Here is a 27,865-nt window from a genome sequence, read left to right as displayed (position 1 = left end):
TTCCCACCAGAAACCTAGGTGAGAGACACAACAGCCCAGGAGCCAAGCGTAGGTTCCAGTAGGAAGGCCCAGGGACTTAACTTGAAATAGCAACATCTAACTTTTGTAAAGGCTGCTTCCTGCCATGGCTGCAGAGGCCGTTTCCTGTGCTTCTAATTTTTCCAGGAGAGGAAGAAGCGGGGAGAGACCAACAATGACCTGTTTCTGGCAGATGTGTTTTCCTACCAGGGGAAGTTCCACGAGGCCGCCAAACTGTACAAGAGGAGCGGGCACGAGAACCTCGCGCTCGACATGTACACAGACCTCCGCATGTTCGAGTACGCCAAGGTAACCCGGCCACGGCCTGCCCACCGCCGTCCCGACCCTGCGGGCTCCAGGCTGTCTACCCCCGAGGTGGTGCGGACAGACGGTAGCCGTGGCCTCAGAACGGGTGTGGGCACATTGATAAATGAGGAACCATCGGAGGCCACTGGTTAAAGCTGACCTACAACTGACCTTTCAGGCTGATGTCAAAAGGGACAGAGTGTAACGGTTCAGAGCTTTGTCAGTGACAGAGCTGGATGGACGGTGAGTCCTAACCAGCATAGTCCCTTTGTTAAGGGTTCGGGGTTCTGTTTCCCACAAAGTCTCTCAAACCTTTGTCAGAAGCCACTGAGAACCTGTGTCCTCAGGCATGAGCTGGTTCTGCCGTTGTCGTCACATAGGCCAGCATGGTTCACTCCAGCCAAGGTTTCCTAAGTGCCTGCTCTGCTTGGTGCTGGGCTTCACACTGGGCCTCAGAGGCGCTGTGACAGAGGCCTTGCCCGCCGCTGTGAGCACACTGTGCCCCCATCGCTCGCCTGGGGTTGGGGGAGATATCCTCTTGCATTTGGAGGGCCCCTGTTAAGGTTAGTCCCCAACAGGTCTGGTCCTTTAAAGGTACGTGAGGGCAGTCTTCCTGGAGCAGCTCCTGATGGCTTGTGTGAGACGGAGTCCCACTGAGGACCCCAGACCAGCAGGACATATGTTCGCCTAGCGCAGGTTCGCCTAGCACAGGTGAAAAGAGGGTGGGTGCCTGGAACAGCCAAGTTTTTCCTTCCATGGGGGTGCCTTTGTTAACCTGTCTCCGGGTAACCTCAGAGAGGCTTCAGAATGTTCAGTGAGTCATCAGCCACAACCAATTAGAGGCTGTTAATGGCAATTAGCTAACGAGTTCAAATCCTCCCCATTTTTTCCCCTGCTTTTCTATTCCTGGAGATGGCTGCGTGCTCTTTTATCTTCTACCATCCGTGGGTCCCTGTGATGCGGCCTGGGAGTTGCTGGTCATCAGTACCTGGCCAAGCACCTGGGCTCCAGTCTGTCTCTTCCTTGGTGGTTCCTTCACCCCAACCCTCAGATCTGGGTGCTTCAGGTAGCCCCCTTTTTGCCCTCTTCAACTTTTGTATCTTTCCCCAAACCCCACCACACACACCACACACACACACACACACACAATTTAACAGTGCGTTCACACTGAGAACACCTAAATCAGGGTGTCTCTTTCTGGGGGTGACAACATTTAAACCAAGGATAAAACCTTGAACTAAAGGATCGAATCCCTGAGGGTAGAATTCAGGCTTTAGGAACAGCTAGGCTTGGTTGTTCTTCTGGACCAACAGCGCTTCCCAGATCCTCTGAAAAGTCCTGGTGGGCAGCTGTGGCGTAGGAGGCAGCACCTTGCCGTGGTGCCCAGAGAGCAGGCGTGAGTCCCAGCCTCCCTGTGGGTGACCTGGGGGAGGTTCTGCACTTTGCTAGCCTCCATTTCCTTCTTGGAGGGTCGCCTAGTCCAGCTGAGCTCAGTTCTGAGAATTGCAGAAATGAACCCACGAGGAAGCCCTTTACAAAGGCCGAGCTGTAGAAAGGCTGGGAGAGTGAGTGGAGCCAGGCGTGACCACAGCATGGCTGTCCTTCAGACCGGCCCCCGCTAGCCCCACCCCGCCCTGCACTGAAGCCCCTCCTCACACTTCCAGTGGGCTTTGTGCGCCTACGCTCTTCCACCCAAGAAAGGCAGCCCATTTACGCGGTCCGTCTGGTCTGCCTCTCCGTGAAGGTAAATACGCTGGGGGCTGTTTCCGGTTTCAGGTTTGATGTCAATTCCAAGTAGGATCCAAGTAGGTTGGTTCCATTTCATTCCCCCCCCGACCCCCAACAGTCTGAATTTGAGAAAATGTGTACATACACATTATGTCGGGGGGTGGGGGAAGATACAGTGCTTATTAACATGGCATGTTTTTGTTTACTTGAAAATTGCTTCCCAAGATTCAATCTGGTTTTTGGAAAATTTTTAAATTACATTCCCACGTACAAATAAATTGTATGCTTTCTGGGAAAGTGACATGTTTATATGGAGATAAAGGGAATTATAATGCTCTTAACTCTTATGTAGTATATCCTTATCAAAATCACCAAGCATGAGAACACTGTTTAGTCTCATTCATCACTCAGCACAGCCTCTTTCTGGCCACTCCAGGACAGAGTCTTTGCCGTGGCCCCAGATAACATATAAATTAGCTTCATGGGACCAGAGAACCTTTGGAAACCCAGTTTGCTGAGCCTTGAAGAACCATTTAGACTTAACTTCTATTAGGTCCGAGCTCCGGGAGCTGGACCGTGGGGCTGGAGGAGGCTCCTTCAAGCCCGGGAGCTGCGTCCCTGCCTGGTCTCCACACTGACGACCCAAATTTATGGCTTGCTCTTAGCCTCTGACCCTTCTCACTACAGAGTGAGTGAGACACCCGGAGTCCACTGAGCACTCCCTTTGAAGGACATTCCTGTTCTCTCACGATGCCTGTTTCCCCAGCTGCTAACCTCATTTAGCCAACCAGGTTAAAGAAGAGTTTCCGGCTTTGTGTTGGCATAAAGAGTGCACGTTGTAGCTGCCAAGAATAAAGGCTGGGTCTGTAACAGCCGAAACCAGGCCTCTGCAGGTAGTCAGCGGCTGCCTTCCAGCCCCTTCACCTGTGTGGACTGCAGAGAGCTCCAAGCCAGCGAGGCAGGCCTGTCTTTTATTGGATCCTCAGCATCAGGGTCATGATGCTCCTTCCTCTCCTGAAAAGAATCACTTGTCTTAGGCCAGTCTAATATGTTATTTTAGGGGCTACCCAATTACCCTGAAAGCAAATGGAAGAAAAGAGAGAATGCTAATTGTTCAAGTGGGTCTTTAGCATACATTGACTGTACTTTTCTGACAAGTGAGTGCTAATCAGGGGAAAGGAGTGCTTTCTTTTTTTTTTTTTAACATCTTTATTGGAGTATAATTGCTTTACAATGGTGTGTTAGTTTCTGCTTTAAAACAAAGTGAATCAGTTATACATATGTTCCCATATCTCTTCCCTCTTGCGTCTCCCTCCCTCCCACCCTCCCTATCCCACCCCTCTAGGTGGTCACAAAGCACTGAGCTGATCTCCCTGTGCTATGCGGCTGCTTCCCACTAGCTATTTATTTTACGTTTGGTAGTGTATATATGTCCATGCCACTCTCTCACTTTGTCACACCTTACCCTTCCCCCTCCCCATATCTTCAAGTCCATTCTCTAGTAGGTCTGTGTCTTTATTCCCATCTTACCCCTAGGTTCTTCAGGACGTTTTTTTTTCTTAGATTCCATATATATGTGTTAGCATATGGTATTTGTTTTTCTCTTTCTGACTTACTTCACTCTGTATGACAGACTCTAGGTCCACCCACCTCACTACAAATAACTCAATTACGTTTATTTTTATGGCTGAGTAATATTCCATTGTATATATGTGCCACATCTTCTTTATCCATTCATCCGATGATGGACACTTAGGTTGCTTCTATCTCCTGGCTATTGCAAATAGAGCTGCAATGAACATTTTGGTGCATGACTTTTTTTGAATTATGGTTTTCTCAGGGTATATGCCCAGTAGTGGGATTGCTGGGTCATATGGTAGTTCTATTTGTAGTTTTTTAAGGAACCTCCATACTGTTCTCCATAGTGGCTGTACCAATTCACATTCCCACCAGCAGTGCAAGAGTGTTCCCTTTTCTCCACACCCTCTCCAGCATTTATTGTTTCTAGATTTCTTGATGATGGCCATTCTGACTGGTGTGAGATGATATCTCATTGTAGTTTTGATTTGCATTTCTCTAATGAGTAGAGATGTTGAGCATCCTTTCATGTGTTTGTTGGCAGTCTGTATATCTTCTGTGGAGAAATGTCTATTTAGGTCTTCTGCCCATTTTTGGATTGGGTTGTTTGTTTTTTTGTTATTGAGCTGTATGAGCTGCTTGTAAATTTTGGAGATTAATCCTTTGTCAGTTGCTTCATTTGCAAATATTTTCTCCCATTCTGAGGGTTGTCTTTTCATCTTGTTTATGGTTTCCTTTGCTGTGCAGAAGCTTTTAAGTTTCATTAGGTCCTAGTTGTTTATTTTTGTTTTTATTTCCGTTTCTCTAGGAGGTGGGTCAAAAAGGATCTTACTGTGATTTATGTCATAGAGTGTTCTGCCTATGTTTTCCTCTAAGAGTTTGATAGTTTCTGGCCTTATATTTAGGTCTTTAATCCATTTTGAGCTTATTTTTGTGTATGGTGTTAGGGAGTATTCTAATCTCATACTTTTACATGTAGCTGTCCAGTTTTCCCAGCACCACTTATTGAAGAGGCTGTCCTTTCTCCACTGTACATTGTGAAAATGACTCTACTACCCAAAGCAATCTATAGATTCAGTGCAATCCCTATCAAACTACCACTGGCATTTTTCACAGAACTAGAACAAAACATTTCACAATTTATATGGAAACACAAAAGACCCCGAATAGCCAAAACAATCTTGAGAACGAAAAACAGAGCTAGAGGAATCAGGCTCCCTGACTTCAGACTATACTACAAAGCTACAGTAATCGAGACAGTATGGTACTGGCACAAAAACAGAAATATAGATCAATGGAACAGGATAGAAAGCCCAGAGATAAACCCACACACATATGGTCACCTTATCTTTGATAAAAGAGGCAGGAATGTACAGTGGAGAAAGGAGTGCTTTCTTATGCTTTGTGAGCTTGACACAGCGCAGCCTCTGCAGGGTACATTATTCCTGAGACATACCGCTTCTTAGGAGGAGTGCAGAACTGGGCTCCAAGCACTCTCAATTTCCCTTTTTGAAAAGCCCCACCTTTCAAATTGTCAACACCAAAAGCTGTCTCAACTATGGCAACCCTCAACACATATTGTGGGTAACTGTATCCTGAAAAGAGGTGATTTTCTGAGGCTGTTTCTTGCGAATTCTAAGGCCAACCTGGGGAAGCTGGGCACGGCCCCTCAGAGGCCCCTTTTGCGGTGGACGGAACACAGGCCTCTCCTCCTTCATGGGTTCTCTCCCAGCCCCTTCCCGCTGCCTCAGATCCCCCACGGCCTCCTGCTGTCCCCACCCCTGCAGACCTGATCTCAGGACAGGGTCTGATACTATCCTGTTGAGAAGTAATTAACCAAAACTACTCATGTTCCTTGTCGGCCCCAGGCAAACAGCTGGGGCAAAGCGGAGGGGACAATGCCCTGAGTTCAGGCAGCAGAACGTGAACAGAGTCAGAAAACAGATGCCAGTGATACTTGCAGTGTGGTGATGGCTGAGGGGCCGTCCTAGAACTCTGTAAACCATCTTGCCTCCTTTAAGTTCAGGGGACCACATACTCAGCCTCACTCTGAGGCGTGTGGTATCATCCTTACTCTCTGAAAAAGGAGATTTTAGGTCTGACTGTTTGAAATTGTGTAAAGTCACTATAAAGGAGTAGTTACACATACGTCAAACTCTATGAGAGAAAAACAAAGTACTCTGATCATAAACCTCCCACACTGCGGGGTTGTGTGCAGTACTCCAGAGAGTCGGGAAAGTGTTGTTTAGCTGAAGAACAAACGTCCATTAGTGGGAAGAGCAAGAAACATTGAGGGCCATAGTCCCTGACACTGACCTTGTACCCCCAGGAGCACCTGTGGGGCGGCCTGCGAGCCCTCCTCCCCAGCACTTGGGCCTGCCCCGCAGTCTGCCCCGAGGGTACGGGCTCACGCCTGCATCCTGACCGCCCGCTGCAGCCAACTGGGGCCCTTCCTTGATGCAGCCTTCGGCAGCCTGACGTAATGCTGGCAGCAGGAAGTTCTAATCCGGAATGTTTTTGTTTGTTGTGCTTCCTCAGGATTTCCTTGGATCTGGAGACCCCAAAGAAACAAAGATGCTAATCACCAAACAGGCGGACTGGGCTCGAAATATCAACGAGCCCAAAGCCGCCGTGGAGATGTACATCTCGGCGGGCGAGCACGGCAAGGCCATAGAGATCAGCGGCGACCACGGCTGGGTTGACACGTAGGTTTTCAGTCCCTGCCCCAAGAGGCATTTGGCAGCATGTCATGTCATGTCAGCTCTTGGTTTTGACTGTCAAGGAAAAAACTAGTGTTTCTCTAAGTATCTGATCTGAAGGTGATGGTGACTTGGGTTTTGGGAGACACAGAGACTGAATGAGGCAGTCACTGCCTTTGGGAAGCTCAGCGAGGCCCTGGGGAAAGGGTGGTGGGGACTGAGGGGGGAGCCCCCCAGGCCCCGGGGCTGCCATTCCCTGAGCCCTCCCTACGAGCCGGCCTTCGGTTCTCCCCCACACCCTCCGCGTTGGTGTTTCCATGCCCACCTTCACATGAGGAAACCGAGGTTCAGGGACCCAGTGATCGTATGAGGCCGGGTAGCTGGGCATTTGTGGGGCAGAGCTACAGACTGACCTCAGGGCCCATGACCGGTGCGACGGCAGGCGCTGGAAAGACCAAGAAAAGCCCCAAGCGTGTCGGGGAAGGAGACGCGAGTTCTCACAGGAGGAGCCCTGGACGGCTTCTGAGAGGTAGTCTTTGCACGAAAGGCATTTGACGAATTTCAGGAGGTAGAGATGGTAGGAAGGGAAGGTCGTGCAGGTGGAAGAACTGCCCAAGCAGGACAAGTTGGCGGGTCCAGGTGAGGGTGGAGGACACAGGCTGCGGCAGGGCCATCGGGGCTGGCCTCACCGGGAGGGCCTCCGGGGCCAGCCAAACCGAGGCGTTTAGATTTGTCAGTAGGTGGTGAGGACCCCTGGTCGGGGCTGTGCTCTCGGAAGCCCACTCAGGCTGCAGGTGGGGGATGGAGGGAAAACTAGAGGAGGACCAGGTAAGTGGCCAGTACGGCAGCTGAGAGAACGAGAGAGACATGGAGGAGGTGAACTGACAGGACCCAAGGCAGGGTGCATTGGGGCGGGGCCGGCAGAGCTGATTCTGAGCTCTGGGCCTGGTGGTCAGTGATTTCACTCAAGGCAGAGAACAGAAGCACGGGGGCTTGGGGTGGAGCTGCCAGACAGAGGATGGATTTGGTCTTAGGACTCTTAGAGCATCAGACCTTCAGGCAGAGGGCTTTCTCCTCCCACCGTCAGGGAGAGTGGGCTTTGTGCTCACACATGTACACACGTACAGGCTGCTACAGCTGGCACAGGAGAAGAGGTGAGGGAGTGGCTCCTGAGTTTGGCTCAGTCTGAGCCCTGAAGGCTGTTGGCTGTTCTAGAAACAGGTAGCAGTGGCCTGGGACCTGGGAGGGGGAGGGGCTGGTTGATGGCTAAGTCATGTGGTTGGTGTGGTCCCTCACAAAGGGACCTGGGTGGGTGACCTACTACCCCATCTTTCTCTTGTCCAAGGATAACGTTTCTTGAAGATAGAGGTGCGGATTTTGCCCCCCAGTTATTCTGTTCATGAAAGGTGTGGTACGGGAGAGAGCCAGGCAGCTTTAGGTCCCCCACTCAATCCTCTGGTTTTGCCTGTCACTTTCACTTGCAGCTTATATGAATCAGGTTACCCTGGGGATACTTAACTAGTGCAGAAAGGAGACATTAAGCACGTTCTGTCCTTCTTCCAGGCCTGGCTGTAAAAGGTGTTTCTCCTCCAGGGACATTAGGGTTAATGGGTGGGGCGGGGGCGGAGGTGCTAAGGGGTTGCGTGTGCTACCTTTCCCTAAACACGTGTCCTTTCTTTGCTGAGAAGTGTTATTTTTAGATGCCATTATTATTCTAAGTACAGATTGACAGGCCTCCCTGAGCTCGCCTGACTCTGAGACAGGGCTCTGCTACAGCTGCTTCTCACAAAGAGCGAGCTGGGTAGAACCCCTTTCCCTTGGGAGAGCTGGTTTTACTCAAAACCCTGGCCTGACCAGAGGGAACAAGCACTTTCCACGCAGCCTCATGTGCCCACGAGCAGTGGCAGGGCTGGCTACCACTGGGGAAAAGTGGTGAACCAGTGGTCCCCATGGCCCCTCAGCCTGGTCAGCACTTTGGCCAGGAGGAGAGGCACAGTCAAGATTCCCTGCAGGCCTTCCTTCCAGAGCTCAGAGCAGAGCCGCACATGCCTCTTCCTTGAGAGGTCCTGTCCCAGAAGACACCTCCCACCTCTGCTTCTACTTTCCTGTGAGAATTCCTCAAATGGTGCTGGAAAGGGCACTCTTCCACTTCCTGGCTGCAGAGTCTTGGGCAGGTTGCTTCACCTTTCACCCTAGCCTCTAGTCTCCTCATGTGTTAAATGGGAATAGCAGTCCCACCCCCTTAGGGCGGTGAAGATTCAGTGAGATCACACACGGGAAAGCTCATGGCGCTGGGCTTGATGCCCGTAGGTGATGAGTAAACGTTGATTTCTCTCCCCAGAGCTTGCTGGATAGGTTGGTAACTCCTGTGAAAGGCACAAGAGGTGGGGGAGATGGTGTCCTTTACCAAGCAGCGTTTCTGGATTAAGTATTCACTGAATTAATAACCTCCCATCAAGCACCAGGGGCCATGGCGCCATACGGAGGCCTGGGGACGTCAGCACGAATCAACACTGAGCCTGCCCTGGGAAGACCCAGACGCTCGCTTCCTTCCACCGGGCTCCCTTCCCAGGAGTCCATCTCCTTCCTGTGCTCTCACCGCTCCAGGCTCATCGACATTGCCCGGAAGCTGGACAAGGCCGAGCGGGAGCCCCTGCTGATGTGCGCCCACTACTTCAAGAAGCTGGATAACCCTGGCTATGCTGCCGAGACTTACCTGAAGATTGGTGACCTGAAGTCCTTGGTTCACCTGCACGTGGACACCCAGCGCTGGGATGAGGTGGGCGTAGGGGGCCCTCCCTGAGCCCCGGGACATGGGGATTTTGGGGGTTTGGGTGGAGAGCAGCTGTCCTCCTTGTGGGCGTGAACATTGGCCTGGCAGTTACGAGACTCACCTGTGAATTCTCTGAGCCAGAGTATCCTGGAGGGCCTCTCCGTACTCGCTTTCTGTTTGTTCGCTCATTCATTCATTCATTCAGAAAATCTTTATGGCCTGCTGGCTGTGTGCCAGCCCAGTGATGGACACCAAGAATGCGGGAGTTAACGTGACAGCCCCACTGCCTGCTGTTGGTCCGAGCTGCCTCTGACCAGCACTACGGGCTGAAGCATCGCAGGCAGGGAGGCACACCTGCGTGACATTTAAAACCCGCTGGCTGTCATTTTGGCAGAAGATGCCAGCCGTATTTTCCCTGAAACGGCCGGAGCCATTTCAGGGCCAGCTCCTCCTCCTCTTCCCGGCCCCCTCCCCCCGACTCCTCTGTCATGAGGGTCGGTAAGAGAACTAGCCAGGCCAGTGGGAGAGATGGCTGTGGTGGGGCTGGTGGAGCGGCTGGTGTGCTGCCCCTCTGTGGCTTAAGTCCCGCCCTCCAGCTTACTGGCTCCCTGTGCCCTGGGTTAAAATTCATCCTTGAGGGGATGAGAGCTGTGCGCACGGTCCTCACCCTCCACACCCACCCACTGTGGTCTGGTCTGCAGAGCCATTGCAAGGCCTTTGCTGGTAAGAGCTGTCTGACTCTTGTCTCCCCGCTAAGTGGCTCCATTTGGTGAGGGACAGGGTCACTGATGAGAAAAGGTGGAGCCAGGGACAGAGGCAATAATGGCTTCTCAAGATTCATTTATCAGATTTCTCAAGCAGCATAAATTAGAGCATCTTGGCTGTGCATGAGGCAGACTTTCTCCCCGTTGTCACATATTTTCCCCCGTGACTCATTTCCGGTTCTCCTGGTCTGACAGGTGGTTCTGGGGCTTAGAAGCAGCAGTCACCGGGTCCCATGCAGCACCACGACCACGGTCATCTTTGACAGCTAATAAGCAGCAATGATGATAATGTCAATTCTGTTTCCTTAGGTGTCGCCTGCAATTAAAAGAAATCTGTTTGCAGCCTACAGGAGCCCACGCAAAGCCTCAAAATAAAATGTTTCCGATTCTGTGCCGCTTCTGTGGTCCAGAAACAGACTGTGTTGTTACTGAATCCAGTTGCTTGCATATTGCTGTTAATTGCCTTTTGTTTTCAAAGAGCTGATTTGTTTTTGCGTTTTTGGGGGTGGTGAGGGAGGGAGGCACTCTCCTCCTCCAAGTTGTCAGGCTGGCAAAATATGACATCCCTGATGGATTCAGCCAAGTGCCCGTGTTTTCATGGGGGCCGCGGGGGCTGCTTTATTAAGAAGCCATTTGCTCCTTCCTCTAGGCCTTCGCCTTGGGTGAGAAGCATCCCGAGTTTAAGGACGACATCTACGTGCCCTACGCTCAGTGGCTAGCAGAGAACGATCGTTTTGAGGAGGCCCAGAAAGGTAGGCCACATAGACCGGCACCTGGCAGAAGGGGCAGGAGAAAGCACTGCCAAGACACACGCGTCAGGTAGGCTGCCCAGCCCTCCTGCCGTGGGCCCCAAGATAGACAACTTCCTCCGGTGGGTGTGATGTGCTTGGTGCTGAAAGGCCATGGAGCCGTGGGAGGAACACGGGCTCTGTGTGGGACGCACCCGGGCCCACCACTCACATGCCTCAGGACCTTCAGCAGGTCCTGTCTCCTCTCTGAGCAAAGCACCGTGAGCTCCAGTGTATCTTCCTGTTTATTCCTCACAGCAGCCCTGTGATGTAGGTACTATTTTGTAGGTGAGAAAACTGAGGTTGGAAGAGGTAAAGGGATTTGTCTGAAGTCCCACAGCTAGGAGGTGGCAGAGAGGGAATTTGAGGCAGGGTGGGGGAGGACGGAAGGAGAGTGGCCGCAGAATGGCCAGAATGGTCCCACCTGCCATTTTCCTCACCCGGAAGAGAAACTTGGGTTCTGCTTCTGGCTCAGGGAAACAGGGTGTCCTCTGTTCCTCAGCACACCCAGTGGTAAAACGGCTGGGCACAGGAGCGAGAGGAAGTCTAGAGCTTTCAGTGGGAATAATAATTGTTAAATGTGATGGCCTTCTGTGTGTCAGGCACTGACTGGGTGCTTAACCACATAACCTTGCACCTCGCCAGCAGCCTACAGAGACGCAGAGGCTAACTGTGCCCTGCAAAGTCCCAAAGCCACAGAGTGGCAGAGCCAGACTTGGACCAGGATCTGTCAGACTGGGGAGCCTGATTCTCCCAACCAGGGTTTGCTGCCTCTCTAAGAAGTGTTCTAATTGAAGTTGGATGTGTCATGTTCCATAGCATCCCATTTGCACTTCTCTGTGGGAACAGTTGCCACCTCCGGACACATTTCGGAGTGGCTCCCTGTGGAAGCTCCTCAGCTGAAAGGCCCCATTGAAGGACAGCACGTTCTCCATTGCTTCAGCATTTCCAGAGCACCCAGTTGCTGAAGTATGTGCATGTTTGGGCAAAACACATCAACCTATCCATCTGTCTAGTCTATCCTTCCAAGAATCCATCGCCATAGTAACTTGGTACTCAGACAAGAGATTGGAGATGAGAATGGAACAAAGGCCAGACCTTTTCCTTCCCTAAAGCAGAGGATTTGGATCATCTGAGCCACCCACATGTGGGCAAGTGTTGCAGCTAGAAGTGCTTCCCCAGCCGCCCCCAACATCCCGAGGGTCTGACCACACAGTAGGGACTCAAGAAATTTCTGTTAGGTGGATGTGAGAACGCCTGAGAAATTTTTGCTTGTTTTCACAAATGTTTGGTTGCTAGAACCAAGCCAGATTTCCCAAGGTTGTCATCAAAAAGCACTCAGTTGGAGACCGACCAAGCGCTTGAGTCAGGCTCGGTTCTGTGACCTTGGGTATGCCACTTTACCTCCACCTTGCGAGCCCATTCAAAAACGTCTTCCTAGGTCTGTTGTGACGATCCAACAGATTCACAGATTCTGTTGTGAGGGAATCATCGACAAAAGCCCTCTGTAAAACCACCGAGGCCATTAGAGTGCCAGGTCCTGTTAGTGTCACCTGGGGAGTCACTAGGCTTTGTCCTGGAACAGGGCAGGGGGCAGAACCTCACTGACGGTGAGCAGTGCTTCTGTCCTCGGGCTTTGCCCTTCAGTTTGGCCCCTCAGCTTTCTCTGTCTGCCATGCCTTTCCAAAGCGGGTTGCCTTTTCCCAGCCAAAAAGGCGTATATATCTCTCTCTACTTTTTTTCAGGATGTAGCCTTGGTTATTTATAGCCTCCGTCCTGAGAGGCGCATCCCAGCAGCGCGGTGCTGCAGATGCTCTGACAAGGGTCCTACTTCTGCAGCAGCCCCTTGCAAGCCCTGCAGAATTCCACCCAACTCCCCCCCATGGTGTGTGCTTTTGTGCCCCTGCAGCGTTCCACAAGGCCGGGCGGCAGGGGGAAGCAGTCAGGGTGCTGGAGCAGCTCACACACAATGCCGTGGTCGAGAGCAGATTTAATGACGCTGCCTATTATTACTGGATGCTGTCCATGCAGTGCCTCGATATAGCTCAAGGTAAGTAAACATCAGCAGGGCCGCTTGTTTTCCCGGCCCCACTCTGGCACCAAGATAAACACTGGAAGAGCTGGGAGGTTTTAATTAAAGCCCTGGGCTTTGCCCTGTGTTGCTAATTCAGAACATATCTTTTCCCTGCTACCTGGGAACCCGTAACTGGACCTGGCTGAGCCGTGGTTTCAAAACGTTGAACTAAATGAAAAGGTGAAAAAGAGATCACTTTACAATAACACACTCCAGATTCTCGCTCATCCCAGGCAGGAAGATAGTTTCGATGTGGCTTTCTTTCACAAGACTTCCCATGATGCACTGAGGGAGTTCTGGAAGCGGACGGGGCAGAGAGATGCCCTCCACTGGGCCGAGGCCAGCCTGCAGGAGTGGGAAAGACACTGGCATTGGAGCAGCTAGGCGACTCGTAACAAGTCACAGTCCTTCCTCAGCTCTGCAGCCCCATCTGTAGCGTGGGGGTCATCCCGCCCTGCTTCCTTCATAAGGCTGCTGTGAGCCTCCCAGAGCCGTGGTTATAGTTTGAAAACTGTCAAGCTCTAGCGGAAGGTGGCATTTTTTGTTCTGGCCAGTGGTTTGTGATTTGATACAGAAGGACATAGAGGGAAGAGCCGTGAGGTGAGCGTGAATGAACTTGACATCTGTCCACCCTCCCTGCCAGGTGGCTCTGGCTTGTCTGGATGCCAGTGACTGCCCTCTTGCACAGCTGGCCCTCCCCCAGGGAATGACCCTGAGAGAAGTCCTGCCGTGTGCTCTGCCCCGCCGAGATGTCAGCTGCCTCGGGATAGTGCAGCTCCTGCGCAGAGCGCCTTTCCCATCTCCCTGGCTCAGGTCTGGTGTCGGGGGCGAACCTGCACAGTCTGACACGCCCTCTCCCTCCTGCCCTGCTCCCCTCCCGCTGCGCCCTGCAGACCCTGCCCAGAAGGACGTGATGCTCGGCAAGTTCCACCACTTCCAGCACTTGGCTGAGCTGTACCACGGCTACCACGCCATTCAGCGGTACATGGTAAGGTGGCCGGGAGATGAGTCCTGGCGGGGGCACCAGTCCCAGCTGAGCTGGGAGCCCTGGGTATGTCTTAACAGAGCAGCAGACCTCTGGATGGAGAATAAACCCAGGGCATGGTGACCTGCTGAGAAATCCTGGTCTCCTCCTGGGAGACAGTTTGGAACTTTGATTTTCCTTGATTGGTTACTTGTTTGAGGTGCAGCATGTGGGCTTCAGAATTAGCAAGCCAGAGCTGGAGTGGGCCTTTCTGGTTGCTTGCTTCAGGTTTGGATGACTCAGACAGACTCTGGATTAGCCACTCAAAGTCCTGTTTCTCTAAGTGATCAGTGGGGGACATTGCCTGGGGCCCTCTCTTCTAGGTGGGTGAAGGTCTAGCTCTAACCAAAGGCCTGAGGTCTCTTCCTTGGCCCTGCCACTGACCTGCTATGTGACCTTGAGCAATTTACTTCCCCTCTCTGACCCTCAGTTTCCTTCTCTATAAAGAAGAGTGTTGGCTTGATCTCCAGAGACCCAAATAGTTCTTTTTAGTTACTCCTGGATCCTTCTGATTAAGCCATTTTAAACCTGCCTCCTGACAGTAGGAAACAGGTGACAGATTGTTATCAGCTTCCCTATTTTGTGTACCTTCCATCACTCAACAACGTGAGCTTATCCTGTGCTCATAAGCCAGAGGGTAATATCAATAGATGACCTTTATTGAGCACTTGCTACATACCAGGCAATGTGCTGAGGGCTTTATTGTGTCAGCCTTTCAACTATGCAGTGAGATAAGTGCTGTCATCCCCATCTTACAGATGAAGAAACTGAGGCGCTGGACAGAGAGATCCCACAGCTAGTAAGTAGCAGAGCCAGGACTTGAACCCAGGCAGGCTGACTTTGAGCCTGTGCTCTTAGCCTCCCACCCCGCTAATTTAGAGAAGGCAGACCCCTGGCCTCACGTCCCAGCTCCACTGTGTGACCTTGGGCAAGTCGTTTACTTTCCTCTGTGCTTCAGCTTCCTTCTCTGTAAAAGGAGGATAATAACAGTACCTACCTGATGGGGTTGTTGTGAGGATTCAGTGAGTTAATATTGGGAAGCACTTGGAAGAGTGACCCTGCACGAATGTCAGCTCTTCCCACTGCCCCGTGCGGAGGCCTCAAACCAGTTTTCCATCGGCCTACTCCCCGCAGGCTGAGCAGTCGCCTTTGGGTGTCTCAAAGGCCCTGCCTTCCACCCTTGGTGCCTCTTTCCCCTCATTTGTGCTGAGCTCCTGGCACATTCTCTGCCTCTGGGGGAAGTCTGGCAAGAATGACTCTTGTGGGGAGGGGAGGTTCCCTGCCTGGGCCATTAGCCCTGCATGTCACCTCTTCCCCGCACCAGGCCCAGTGGTCTCGAGGGACCTCATCTTCCCTACAGTCTTTTTGGGGCCCCTTATCTCTATCAGGTGCTTACCTGGAAAGAAGCCCTCCAGATTAAAGACCCCAAACTCAGGGTGGAAGTCAGGGCCCAGCCCGGTCTCAATTTGCCTGAGCCACTTTGGGACCCAGCTCCGTCTCTCCCTGCTCTTCATCACCCTGGGCCCCTGGAGGCAGGGGCCTGGGGGTCTCCTCTCTGGAACAGCTGAGCTCTGCCCCAGGCCCTGATGCAGCTGTGAGCTTGTGGCAGCTTCACACCCACTGCAGGGCCTGGCTCTTCATCCCAGCTCAGGCTTCTTCACTGGGCCCTTCCTTCATTCAACAAATGCCCGCTGTGTGACACGCCCTGTGCCAAGACCTCGGGCACAGTGCTGAAGGAGACGTTGTCCCTGCCCACCAGGAGCTCATAGCCTAGTAACAGGCGACTGCAGTGCAGTTCCCGCAAAGAAGACGCTTAGAGGACTTCCTCGAAGAGGTGGCCCCCAAGTCAAGAGGTGGGAGATAAGTAAGAATGGGACAGGTGAAGAGGAGGAGGAGGAAGGGCATTCCTGGCAGAGGTCACAGCGTGAGCAAAGGCCTGGAGGTGGGTGTGGTGTTTTAGGGTTTGGCATCAGGGCCTGGCAGAGCAGCTCTGATTCAGAGCAGGCTGGAAAGGGAAGCATCAGACCTTTCCTGAGATAATGGCGTCCTTCCCAGAGGAGAGGTGCGAATCCCGAGGGACCCCCCCCACACACACACACACACTCTCCTCTTTCTGGGGCATTTCTTAGCTTCCACATCTAGTGTGGTGTAACCAGAGGCAGGCTTCTCCCTGGCTCTCACCCAGAAAAGGATGCACTCTCAGGTGTTCTTGGGTTCTTGGCACTAACAGGGGCTATAGAAATTTAAGTGAGAACTAGAGAGAATTCTGGGTTCTGGACCAGAGCAGTGGTGTGAAGTGAGTCCTCCCAAACTGAGAGCAGTTAGGGCCTGAGTCCTGGTGGTTCAGTGATGACTGTGGCCTAGCAAGGTCCTTCAGGAAATGTCAGCTTATTACCACTAAGTGCTCACTGGTGGCAGGGGCGGGGGTAGCTGGCCTGCTTTCATCTTGTCCTCTAAAGCAGCACGCCAGATTCCTTCAAAACAGGGTTTTCTTAATCTTTTATAGACTCCTCCTGATAGAAAATTCCCTCTGCTAGACTGTTTTGAGCATCTGGCAGCCTCTGGGTGCAGAAGACCTGTTCATTCAACTTAACGTGTCTTGAGTGTCTGTCTCTCGGGGCCTGTGCCAGGCTCTGGGGGCAGAGGGATGCAGCCGGGAGCCTCAGCGCCTGGCACACCTGTGGGCATCGCACAGTCAGGCTGCTGCTGGACAGCAGAGAAGAGGCCTGCGATTTCATCCTACAAAGGGTTAAATGCCTCCCTTTAGAGACGTGCTTATACGGAGGTCATGTCTTAAATCGCATAAAGGTCTCCTCTTTTAGAGCTACTTGGAGACAGCTTGAGCTCAGGGAAATGGAATCATTACTGACCCCAGAGGCAGTGAGCTTGGGAGAAGGACATTGTTGGGCTTTGGGATCAGACCTGGGTTTGAATCCCAGCTCCACTCCTTTCTAGCTGGTGACTTGGGCAGCTCATCTCTTGAGGCCTCGGTTTTCTCGTCAGCGCAGTGAGGATGACAGTGCTTCCCTCACGGGGTTGGGTTGGGGACCACCCGAGGCCGTGGCTGCAGGCGCCCGGCACACAGTAGGTGCCCATTGGGTGTGTCTGCTGTTCTGTTGAAGTTGCTTGGAGTTACTGGTGTCTACCTCTCTCCCGGCCCAGCAGCAGCTCGGCTGAGAAATTCAATCCTGTTTGCTTTCCTCACGGCAGGAGGAGCCGTTCAGTTTCCACCTTCCAGAAACGCTCTTCAACATCTCCAGGTTCCTGCTGCACAGCCTGACCAAGGACACTCCCCTGGGCATCTCTAAAGTGTATCCTTTCTCTCACCCCACCCTCTGTCCTGCCCCTCTTGTCTAATGGCCAGAGCACTTTGCTGGCAGAAGTTTCCCTCTCTCCAGCTGACTCGGGGAAGGGAGAGAGCTCGCCCTGCCGCTGCTGTTCGTCTGGACGAGAGGCTCAGCCAGGGAGACCGAGGGAGCGCCAAGGGAGGATTAGTTTTCAGGGCTCTCTGGGCTGGGCCCAGCAGCAGGCCTCTGGCCAACACACTGTCCAGGCCCTCCCGGAACCCACAGATGAGGGTGTGACTGAAACGAAGGAAACGCCAGGCCTTTGGGCTTGGAATCTTGGGCACTTCCCTGGGTGTGTGTGTGGCGGGGGCAGCGTTTATTCAGCCCAGGTGGACGGAGCACCTGCTGCATCCCCGGTGCCGGACCAGGCAGTAGCAACAAACTGCCATCAAATGGGGGAGGTGACAAGTGTCAGGGCCTGGTTCAGTGGGGCGTGTACTGTGTCCGAGGGTGGAATGCAGCTAAGGCCGGGGCCAAGGTTGGCGAAAGCTGCCTAGAGGAGGTGACAGCCATCCTGTAGGCTGAGGTAACCAGGGAAGATGTGGAGTGGATGTTCCAGGAGAGCACCCAGCGCCTGGAAGGGCTTGGAGGGAACTGAGGTGGGGGAGGGAGGAGCTGAAGGCCCCCTGCGTGCGAGCCAGGCTGGAGGGGCAGCGGCCTGAGGGCCTCCCTGTGACTGGCCTCTCCTTCTCTGTCTGGTAAGGGCCACGGAGGGGCCGTGAGCTGAGGAGGGGCCCGAGGGCCTGTGCTGCCAGAAACGACCAGGAAATGACCCCAAATCCTGAAGGTCCTCAAAGTGATAAAAGTTGTAATAAACCCATGTCCTCTTCTAAACACCACTATCTCTAAGCCCCTTCCCAGCCCCACCCAACCCTACCTTCTTTCCCTGAGTAAAAAACCCTCCCAGGAGAGGGTTCAGAGATGAGAACTAGCTTCTCTAAAGGGTTTCAGGCCCATCATTTACATTTCAGGGGAAGCTGCCGCAGACCAAGGGTCTCTCGGGACCTACACCCGGCCTTTGCTGCAAGTTCTGTTCAAGTCAGCAGAGTTTGACTGAACCCTTGCCCTGAGCTTCACCCTTGCTGTCCACTGGGGATGTGGAAACAGCTCCCGACACAGCCCCTGACACAGCCCCGACTCTGATCAGGCGGCGTGGAGACACAGACAAGGAAATTCACCTCCACGTGACTGCTGGGGTGGGCGGGGCCCCGCTGGGGGTGTGGGGAACAGGAGCATCGTGGAAGGAGAGTGGGGAGGGGCTTGGCCCTCGGGCCTCATTTAGCTGAGGCTTGTTAGGGAGAAGTGGGAAAGGGCATTCATAGGTGGGGGGAGGGGAGGAAGGGCAGGCCAGGCCTGGGCACAGCCGGCCTTTGAGGTGACCTGAGATCGAGCACAAAGCCTAGGAGTTCCAAGGAGGGCCTTGGAGCAAGGGAGGCTGTGCTCAGAGCTCGCCATGGCCTTGGTGAAGTGCAGGCAGAGGAGTGTCTGCACCGGGGACCGGCCTCCAGGCGGTCTAGGACCAGGCTCCATTGGCGGGGCTGGAGCAGGGGGGCACTTGGTGCGGGGCTGGAGCAGGGGGGCACTTGGTGCCAGGCATCCTAGGGCCTGGCTGGCAGGCTAGGTGAGGCGGAGAGAGCCGTTTTGGCTTAGGCAGGGTACAGAATGAGCTATCAGCAGGCCCAGAAACCCCAAGCAAGGTTAAAATATTAATGGAAACGACGTTGTCTCTATCTCTGGAAAACTCTCTGGGCCTTGATATCCGAGAAATATACTTACATCCCACGAATGAGCGAGGCAGTGCTCAGACTCCTTCCTGTGCTCTCCTGGCACCAGCACGAGCTGCGTTCCAGCACGGGGCTCGCTCCAGAGGTGGGCAGTGCCAGCTCTCGGGCCTGGAGTGGCCTCTACTGTCCTTAACGTTGTCATCGGCAGGAACACGCTCTTCACTCTAGCCAAACAGAGCAAAGCACTGGGTGCCTACAAGCTGGCCCGGCACGCCTATGACAAGCTGCAGGGCCTGCAGATCCCCGCCAGGTTCCAGAAGTCCATCGAGCTGGGCAGCCTGACCATCCGCTCCAAGCCCTTCCAGGACAGCGAGGTGAGGGCGCGGCCCCCTCGGGCAGGAGGCTTCTCCTGACACCTCCTGGTGCGACCTGGGTTCATTTGTAGGCTGCCGTGCTCCTGGGGCTTTGCACTCCCTCCCTCCCCGCCGCCGCCCAAGCCCTGGCTTGCCAACTCTCTCCCCTCTTCCCTCTCTGTCTCCTCTCTTCTTCACCGCAGCCCCCAGCCCCCTGAGCCCCACAGCCCTGCCCTCCCTTGCTTCCTAGCTCTCCCGAGGCTCCAGGTCTGCTCCACCCCAGTGCCCAGGTTGGCCCTGCCTTCACCTCATCCTAGGAGCCCCTCCCCTAGCCCATCCCTTCTGGAACCGGCTTGTCACTCGCCAGCAAATCTACTCTGAGTGTCTGCAGCTCAGTCAGTGCCCCAGCCCACCTTCCTCCAGCCCAACCAGCCGCTGTCTCTTTCACAGTCCCCTCCTTCAAGCTCAGAGCGGAGACTTGGCAACAGACAGATCTAGGTTCAAATCCCAGCTCCCCCATTTCCTCGGTTTCCAGCTCTATGAAATGGGGATGCGCCTAATAGCTTTCCCACGAGAGGCTGTGAGGAGAAGTGAGCCAGCATGGGTAATGTGCTTAGCGCAGTCCATGGAGCACGGCGACTGGCTGGTAATAGCTTTCCCACGAGAGGCTGTGAGGAGAAGTGAGCCAGCATGGGTAATGTGCTTAGCGCAGTCCATGGAGCACGGCGACTGGCTGGTAAACAGGGGCCGTGGTGGTTGTCATTCCTGCCAGGAGAACCACGCTGCTGAGCCCTTCCTGGGAAGGGGGTGTCCAGGGCCGCTGTGGTCCCTGTAGGCCCTTACGCTGCTTTGCCGCAGCTCAGAGCCTGTGCGCTGTGCCCTCTCCAGTGCCCCCTCCCCACCTACCCAGGTGGCCTTTCCTCTCAGCTGCCAGGCCCCAGGGAGCTGAAGCCAGGGGAGGAGACGGGGCTGGACCCCACCCCACCCCTGCCGGGCCCTCGGGCCATTGTGGTGCTGGCGTTTTGTAGGAGCTGGTGCCCTTGTGCTACCGCTGCTCCACCAACAACCCACTGCTAAACAACCTGGGCAATGTTTGCATCAATTGCCGCCAGCCCTTCGTCTTCTCAGCCTCTTCCTACGGTGAGTGCCGTGTGCGGTTGGGGCGGCCGGCATGTGGGTGGGGCACCTGTGTCCTCCTTTGGAAATCGGGGATCGTGAGACCCCCACCCCGCCTGACACACACAGTCACTCCGGGTTCCCAGAGGCAGGACCCCAGTGCTGCCCCCGACCTGAAGCACCCACCCCTTAGAGCCCGGTGTGTAGCGCTGCCTGATGAAAATGCCTGGGAAGAGGCGCCACAAGTCAGGCACTCCGTCTGTGAGGCTGACATGGTTCTCAAGTCCCAGCTCCTTCCATGTTGATGAGGGTCAGAAGCCCCTTCCCAGTAGCTGGGCAGAGAGACGCTTCTCTTCTTCCCTCAGAGAGGAGTCCTTCCGGCTCCTAGGGGGACAGAGCAGGGGTAAAGGTCCCCTGTGCTCACCGTTGCGTACACATGCATGCCTGCATGCACACACACGTACACGCACACATGCCTGCTTCCCCCAGATGTGTGGCAGGCGGCAATGCTGCACCTGCCAGCTTTCAGAGAGGCCTGTGCTGGGTGGGGAAGGAGCTCTGGGACCTTTCCACCCCCTCGCGCTGCCTGGTGAGAGCATTCCAGCCCCAGCCCCTCCCCTTCCCTGTGCCTGTGCCTGCAGAGGTGCTGCACCTGGTTGAATTCTACCTGGAGGAGGGGATCACTGATGAAGAAGCCGTCTCCCTAATTGACCTGGAGGCACCAAGACACAAGCGTGAGAATAAATGGCAAGAGATCGCGACCAACAGTATCCTGGGTGCCGGCCAGACCCTGTGTGTGTCGGCTGGGCGTCGGCCTGGGAGCACGCCAGGAGGCAGGGGCCTTGGGGGGTAAGGCCAGGGCAGGGCAGGCCACCCTGTGTGATGGCGAGAACCATGTGGGAGCAGGCACAGGGCCAGAAATGGGCAGAGCGCTGGCCAGGATGCAGCAGTGCAGGAGGGGACAGCACGTGCCCACAGGCCAGAAGTGGCACGTGGAAGTGGAGATGCCACCTTGGCCTTCCCCCCAGGAGGGCCTCCCACCCACCCCTGGCTCCTGAAAGGCGCTGCCCTGCTTCTGGCTGTGTGGGGCTGATGAGCAGCCAACGCGGCATGTGACGCCTGTATCGGTGGCCCAGCTCTTCTGGTCAGGTCACTTTTACGGACAAGGGACAGAAACACAACTTGGACAGGCCAAGCAACAAAAGGGTGTAGAGAAACCTAGCATGGACGGGTGCTCAGCCTCACCCAGATGCTCACTCAGCACTGACGGGAGCCTGCCTCCTGTCCTCTGGGGCCTGCTGTCCTCTGGTAGCTTCATTCTTAGGCCGCACCTGCCCTGTCCCCACCAGCAGTACCCAGCCTGCATCCCATCAGCCCTGCGACACCCGGCGCTTCTCCCAGCGTGTCAGCATAAACCCCGGGGCACGCCCTCCCTGGAACAACTTGGGCCACAGGCCACACGTCAGGTGTCCCTGTGGCCAGGACCGCAGTCATGGTCCCAGCTGAGCCGTGGCGTGCACACGGTGGGCCTTGTGAGCACGCAGCAGCTGGGTGGGCAGGTCTCGGCAGGCTAGGAGCCGGTGTTTCTATAAGCTTTCAGACGAGGCCGATGCTGCTGGTCTGTGGACCACGTTTGGGGAAGCAGGATTGAGGAACACCCAGGCAGTTGTTTACTGAAGGACGGAGGCGGGAACCGTGTCTGCGTGCACGCCCGCCCTCTGCACACTCACGTCAGATGCTTAGGCTGGGTCGGAGCTGCTGTGCGGGGCCACGTCCCACACCAGACTCAGCACCAGCAGCCTCCCTTTCCCCGGGGGGCCCTTCCTCATCGGAGCCCCAGCCAGCCTGGCAGACGGGCGGCTCCCTGGGATCCGCAGGCGCTCTCCCCGCCTTCTCCCTGAAACAGGATCTGCGAGGCCACCTCAGGTGCCTGCAGACCACCCGGCAGCTGCTGAGTGTTTCTCCAGGAGCTGGTGGGTTTGCCGGCCGTGGTTTCCAGCCAGGCCCATCGTTGCCGCTCCCACACCAGCAGACCCACAGGCCTCCGCTCACACGGTCTCCGTGAGCCGTGCCTGGTCTGAGGGGGCAGCAGAGGCCCGTCAGAGCCCCTTGTCTCCTCCTTCCCCACCTGTGCTCTGGGTGTGGCCCCGGCCTCGTGTGACCGCGGCGTCACCCCGGCCCGCATTCCCTCCGTCCCTCCATCTGGAAAGCCACTCCACAGACCTTGCCACGCTTCCCCACGGCTGGTAGGGAGAGCGCCACGCAAGGCCTGGAGGGAGCTCCCGTGGGTCTCAACGCATCAGGAGGGTGGGGCCTGTCCCTCGGCCTCAGGTCCCGTCCTTGACCAGCTCCTGCAGCTTCCCAGACTCTGAAGCTGGACGAGACCCTGGACTCCATGGGAGACGATGACCCCTTCACAGCCAAGCTGAGCTTCGAGGTGAGGGCACCCCTCTGAGTGACGGGCTGCTGAGGCCCATGAGGCCTGCTGGGAAGGCGGTCTTGGGTCCCTTTCCTGCGCACACTCCCTGTCGAGGCCACTCGGGGGAGAGGAGGTGCCTTCACAGAGGTGGCCTGGCCAGGTTCTACTGAGGGACCCGGTGGGGGAAGTGTCTGGGGTCCTCTGGGATCATAACCCACGTAAACATGTCCCCGTGGCTGAGTGAGGGCCCTGGTGCCCCTCTCCCTGCCTGCCCTACAGCAAGGTGGCTTGGAGTTTGTGCCCGTGGTGGTGAACCGCTCGGTGTTGCGCTCCATGAGCCGGCGGGATGTGCTCATCAAGCGCTGGCCCCCGCCCCTGCGGTGGCAGTACTTCCGCTCCCTCCTGCCCGACGCGTCCATCACCATGTGCCCCTCCTGCTTCCAGGTACCTTGCCTGCTGCCTGCAGCTCACGTGTGGTTCCCAGTTTCTTGTCTCCACTGCTTTTCCGTTTCCCAGATGTCCCCTTAGGGAGGCCAGGCAGCTGGGAGGAGCACAGGTGTCCCTCAGCGGCCAAGGCCAAGGCCAGGGCTCCGAGTTGGGAGAAAGACTCGGCCATCCTTAGGCCCTCCCCACTGTCACGTGCATTCCATGGGCTGTCTGGAGTGGACTTGCCCCTGACCCTGTGCTCTCTGTACCTGCCCTTAAACCAGGAGGGCTGGGCAAATGTGATGCACCTTTGAACTTCATTTAGAAAAAAAGGGGCCTCAGACTTTCTCCCCCTCCCTCCCAGTCCTCAGACAAAGGTGGCCTGGATGTGGTGTTTCTAGTCCCGACTCACTGCCAAGCCACCTGCCCTTGGAATGTCAGTGGTCCCCACCAAGCTTGGGGCTGCTGAGCGCCCAGAGCTGCAGCCTGGGGTCCCGGCCGTCTCTCCTCAGATGTTCCACTCAGAGGACTACGAGCTGCTGGTGCTTCAGCACACCTGCTGCCCCTACTGCCGGAGGCGCATCGATGACCCCAGCCCCTGATCGGCAGCCTCGGGACCACCTGCCCCCTCCTGGCCGCCTTGCAGGCAGCTGGGCTATCGAAGGAAGAGTTAAACTGTCAGAATGTGTCTTCTGCCCAGATCAAGTTTGAACTCTAGGGAGGGGCCTTGTGTAACCACGGAATTCCTATTTATGGCATTTCATGCCTTGTAAATACTGCCAGGAGAGGGAGAAGAGAATGTACATATATTTTCTAAGAAAAAAAAATCTGTTACTTTCAGAACGGCTCTGAGTTGTTCACGGCAGCCTGCTGGAGTCCACAGATCTGTCAGACCATTAACATGTACACTTTGCGAACAGATTGCCTCAATAATTACAAATAAAAGGGCTTCTTATTTTCATCATCCGTGCCTGCATTTTCACAAATCTTCGTATTGTCTGCAACTTAATTTCCTTATGCAAAAGTGCACCTGTTTCTAATTTGATCTGAGAGGAAATTACATTTGTGTGCTCTTAAATTTTAATCTAATCGAAATGGCAATATGGGAATGGTAGGGGAACGGGTTTTTAAAAATATTTATTTATTTATTTTGGTTTTAATGGGGCTCCATCTCAACGAGAAAATAAGATACCTGGCTCTAAAGAAGGTGGCAAAGAGGGCTGCTGAGGAGTCGACCCTCTACTTCCCAGCTGGGGCCAGGCCCCCCTCCTCCCCACCATCCCCTAGCCCCCCAAGCTGACCTGAGGCTTTCCCCTTCCTTCAGCTCCTGGAGCGCGTGGGTTTCGTTTGAGGTTCCAGCAAGGTCCCTTCTCCTGAGCACCAGCAAGTGTCCGATTCGGCAGCTCGAGGGCCGATGGGAAGCTGCAGAGGCGAGCTGACATTTATTGGGGACCTTTTCTGTGCCAGCCGTGCTTCATAGGCTGGCTCAGTTCTCATAGGCTGGCTCAGTGACGGAGGGGGGTGATTTCGTTCTGCCGCCATGGGGGCGAGCGGAGGTGCTGGTGCCCTGGCTGGGAAGCCCCTGTCCTGTCCTGAGGCCTCTCCCTTCGCCCTCCGCTCTACCTGCCCAGGAGGCAGCGAGCAGTCCGGTGCTTTATACAAAGTCCTGATGGCAGGAAGAAGGGAACTGGGCTGCCAGGGAATGTGTGGAAAACCACCCTGGTGATTAGATATTGATACTTTACAGGGCATCTGTGAAGTGCGCAGAGCGGGACAAATGTCCCCATTGGAGGGATGAAGACCCTGAGGCCTGGAGAAAGGAGCAGCTGCAGAGGCCACCCAGTGGTGAGTCCAGAGCTGGACCCCTGCCCACCCTCTCCTCCCTGCCTCCCTCTGCATCTCTCTTAGGGGATGGTGGAGGAAAATACAGAAAGGGAGCCAGACAGTTGTGCCAACAGAACTCCTTCGTTGAGTGTCTAATTACTTACGATCATGCATCCTCTCTCTCTCGCTAAACATTTATTAATGTGTTAGGATTTCCATTAGCGCATTACTTGAACTGAAAGCACTTGCATATGGCTGGGAGAAAGGAGAGGGAAAAAACAGCCCCCCCCGCCACCTAACAGGCATCAATCACAGTGACAGATCAGATGGAGGCTAGAGGCGGGGGAGGGGCCCAGCCTGAGACTCCGGCGTGCATCCTCTCAGTCGAACGACGCAGAGGTGAGGGTGTGCTGTGCCAGGTTCTGCTGCCACAGGGGAGCTGGGATCCAGAGGCCTGGGTCTGAGCTCCCGTTAAGTCTGGCCCTGACTGAGCGCCAGACATGGTGCCAACCACTTTCCATGTATCATCTTCTGTAACCGTCTTCAAGAATGTCCATTGTACAGATGCTGAGACTGAGGCTCAGTAACATTCTCTTTTCTTTCATTCGTCAAATATTTATTGAATCGAGACAGAGACACAGGCAGGCACAGCCCTTGTGCGTGAGCACTGTGTCCTGCTGCTCTCCTGTTCCGACCTGGACAAGGCCTTGGCCTTGTCTCTCCAAGGCTGTTTTCCCATCTGTACAAGAGGCCCCTCCAGCTCTGACACTGAGGTTCCAGCCTCAGTCTGTGTCAGATGACCCTGACAGCCCCTCCCATGCCACAGTGAGGAAGGCACCACCAGGGTCTCGAGATGCCTGTCTCACTAAGAGGAGACTGAGGCCCGGGGAGAGGAGTGGCTGCCAGAGGCTGTGCAGCTTGGAAGTGGTTCAGGCTGCGACTCGATCCTGACCTCTTGGCTCCAGGTCCTCAGCACTGTTCCCAGTTCCTGGAAGGAGGAGGTAAGGAAGCGGGGATTGGGTGGCCCAGAAAGAGCCCCAGGCCAGACCTTAGGTGGCCCTGGCTCTAGCCCGGCCTCAGCCCACTGGTGTCTGCACCTACCCCCAGCAAGGCTGCCGAAGCCGGGAGCCCCTCGTGGCTCTCGAACAGGTGGGCAGGTGCCCCTTCTCCAAGGTTGCTGCCGGTGGCAGATACCAGATGACCTTCCACTTGTGCCAGCCCTGACCTCAGGGCAGGTAGGAGCCCCAGCAGAGAGGCCACCACTGGTCAGGGCTGTCACCCTGGGCCCAGCACATGCCCAAGTACACCCTGATACTCCTCCAGCCAGACTCCAGAACATCTCCTGGAATGGAACCCGGCCATGCCCCTCCCCTGCTTGTAACTTTAGTGGCCCCTGCTGGCCGCCAGCTGGCCCCCCGGACTCGTAGGCCCTCCTGCCTCCCCTGCCATCCCATCCCGTGGCCCCGGCACCTCTACACCAGCCGGCCCTTCGCTCCCTGGACCTGGACCCAGCTGTCCCCCTGCCTAGGCTGGGGAGCTTCCCTCCCTCCTGGTCCAAATCTCGCTCCTCTGGGCACAGCACTGGGGCTGGAGCATATTCCCACCTCTCACGGTTATTAGTTTTCCCTTTGTCTGCTGCCTCCTAAGCCTGGGAGCTCCTTGAGGACAGGGACTGTCTAGGATTCATCTCAGTGTCCCCAGCACCCAGCTCAGGCCAAATGTTGCAGTGGGAGGGAAGGAAGAAGGAGGAAGGAAGTGGGGCGGGAGGAGAGGAGGCCGGAAGGAGAGGAGAGTTGGCCTCTCCTTCCCTCTCCCCCCTTGACATTCTCAGCTCAGTCTAAGGCCTCACTCAGCTGTGGTGACGCAGCCTGTGGGGCTAAGCCAGTGAGAGGAGGCGGGGAGGAGGAGGGGGGTGCTGCTGACCAAGCAGCACCTCCACGCAGAGGCTTACGAGCTATTTGCGCACTGCCCCCTAAACCCTAATCCTCCACAGCCAAGTAGGAGCCCTACCCCTGGCGTGCCAGAGGGGCTGGCCCGGGGAAGCAGAGGTGGCCATCCCTGGCGGCCCCAGCGCCACTCCTCCCAGCTTGTTTTCAGCCTGGCCAAGGGGCAGCGGCTCAGAAGTTCGCCCACACCCGGGCTTGGCCCTCGTGTGCTCTGAGCCGCTCTCTAAACCTCCTGACACAGGGGACAAAAGAGCTCAGGCTGGAGGGCTAGCCGCCTGGCCTCCATTCAGGCTCTGCCGAGGAACCTCATTTCCCCCAGTGGTCAGAGGGGACTGAGGCCTCCTCACGGGGCTGGGAGCAGATGTTCCTTCACTGGGCAAATCTTTATTGAGCACCTACTCTGGGCTGTGAGCTCAGATGTAGCCAAGAACAGGCCGAGCCGGCCCTGCCTTCTAGAGAGAGATGGGCCATTGGTCAGGAGACACATAAGACCGTCGCTGACACTGATGACTACTGAATAAGAAATGAACGTGTGATGGGTGGGCGCCCGGACGCGTAGAGCTGGCGGGGGCTCTCCATGGCTGTGGAATGAACGAGGTTCAGAAGAGGTTAACGCTTTCAGCAACGCTCACTGATCACCTACAGGAAACTGAGGCACGGGGAACGGGGGAGGGCTGGGCTACACCTGGCCTTGTGGCCGCAGAGCCTCAGTCCAGCGAGGGAGGACCGTGCGACCTATATCGTCAGGCCTGAAGGTCTGTGAGCGCTTTCCCTGGTGGGGAAAGCAGGTCAGGTTTACCATGCAGGTGGGCGTGGATCCCCAGAGTTTTCTAGTCCCAGCGAACTGAGAGGGGAAGCAGGCCTTCCGGGGCTCTCTTGGCAACCGAGAGCCACAGGCTTGAGCCCAGTGCCGCCTCCACCACTGCTGCCCAGGCTTGACCGACTCAGTCAAGCCTTT

General features: G+C 55.4%; 1 protein-coding gene across 8 annotated transcripts in view; it reads left to right on the top strand.

Moving 5' to 3' along the window:
• The window catches only part of IFT122 (intraflagellar transport 122), a 71,224-nt gene extending 46,242 nt beyond the window's left edge, over nt 1-24,982 (top strand). For 2 of the 8 annotated variants that reach the window (XM_082639386.1, XM_082639389.1), the window contains 13 exons: nt 166-327; nt 6,169-6,335; nt 8,937-9,108; nt 10,516-10,618; nt 12,564-12,704; nt 13,622-13,716; nt 16,963-17,063; nt 19,032-19,197; nt 20,205-20,316; nt 20,934-21,059; nt 22,650-22,729; nt 22,991-23,155; nt 23,650-24,098. In XM_082639386.1, coding sequence (XP_082495512.1) covers nt 166-327; nt 6,169-6,335; nt 8,937-9,108; nt 10,516-10,618; nt 12,564-12,704; nt 13,622-13,716; nt 16,963-17,063; nt 19,032-19,197; nt 20,205-20,316; nt 20,934-21,059; nt 22,650-22,729; nt 22,991-23,155; nt 23,650-23,739 — 1,680 coding nt within the window. In that variant the 3' untranslated portion in view covers nt 23,740-24,098. The other 6 variants (XM_082639385.1, XM_082639387.1, XR_014295592.1 and 3 more) reach the window with 5 other exon arrangements.
• Nucleotides 24,983-27,865: the final 2,883 nt, after the last annotated feature.

The sequence above is a fragment of the Mesoplodon mirus genome (genome assembly GCF_964341445.2).
Source record: "Mesoplodon mirus genome assembly, chromosome: 12".
Classification (NCBI taxonomy): Eukaryota; Metazoa; Chordata; class Mammalia; order Artiodactyla; family Ziphiidae; genus Mesoplodon; species Mesoplodon mirus.
The sequence above is the reverse complement of the archived record's forward strand: the minus strand, read 5'-3'. Positions and strand labels throughout refer to the sequence as shown.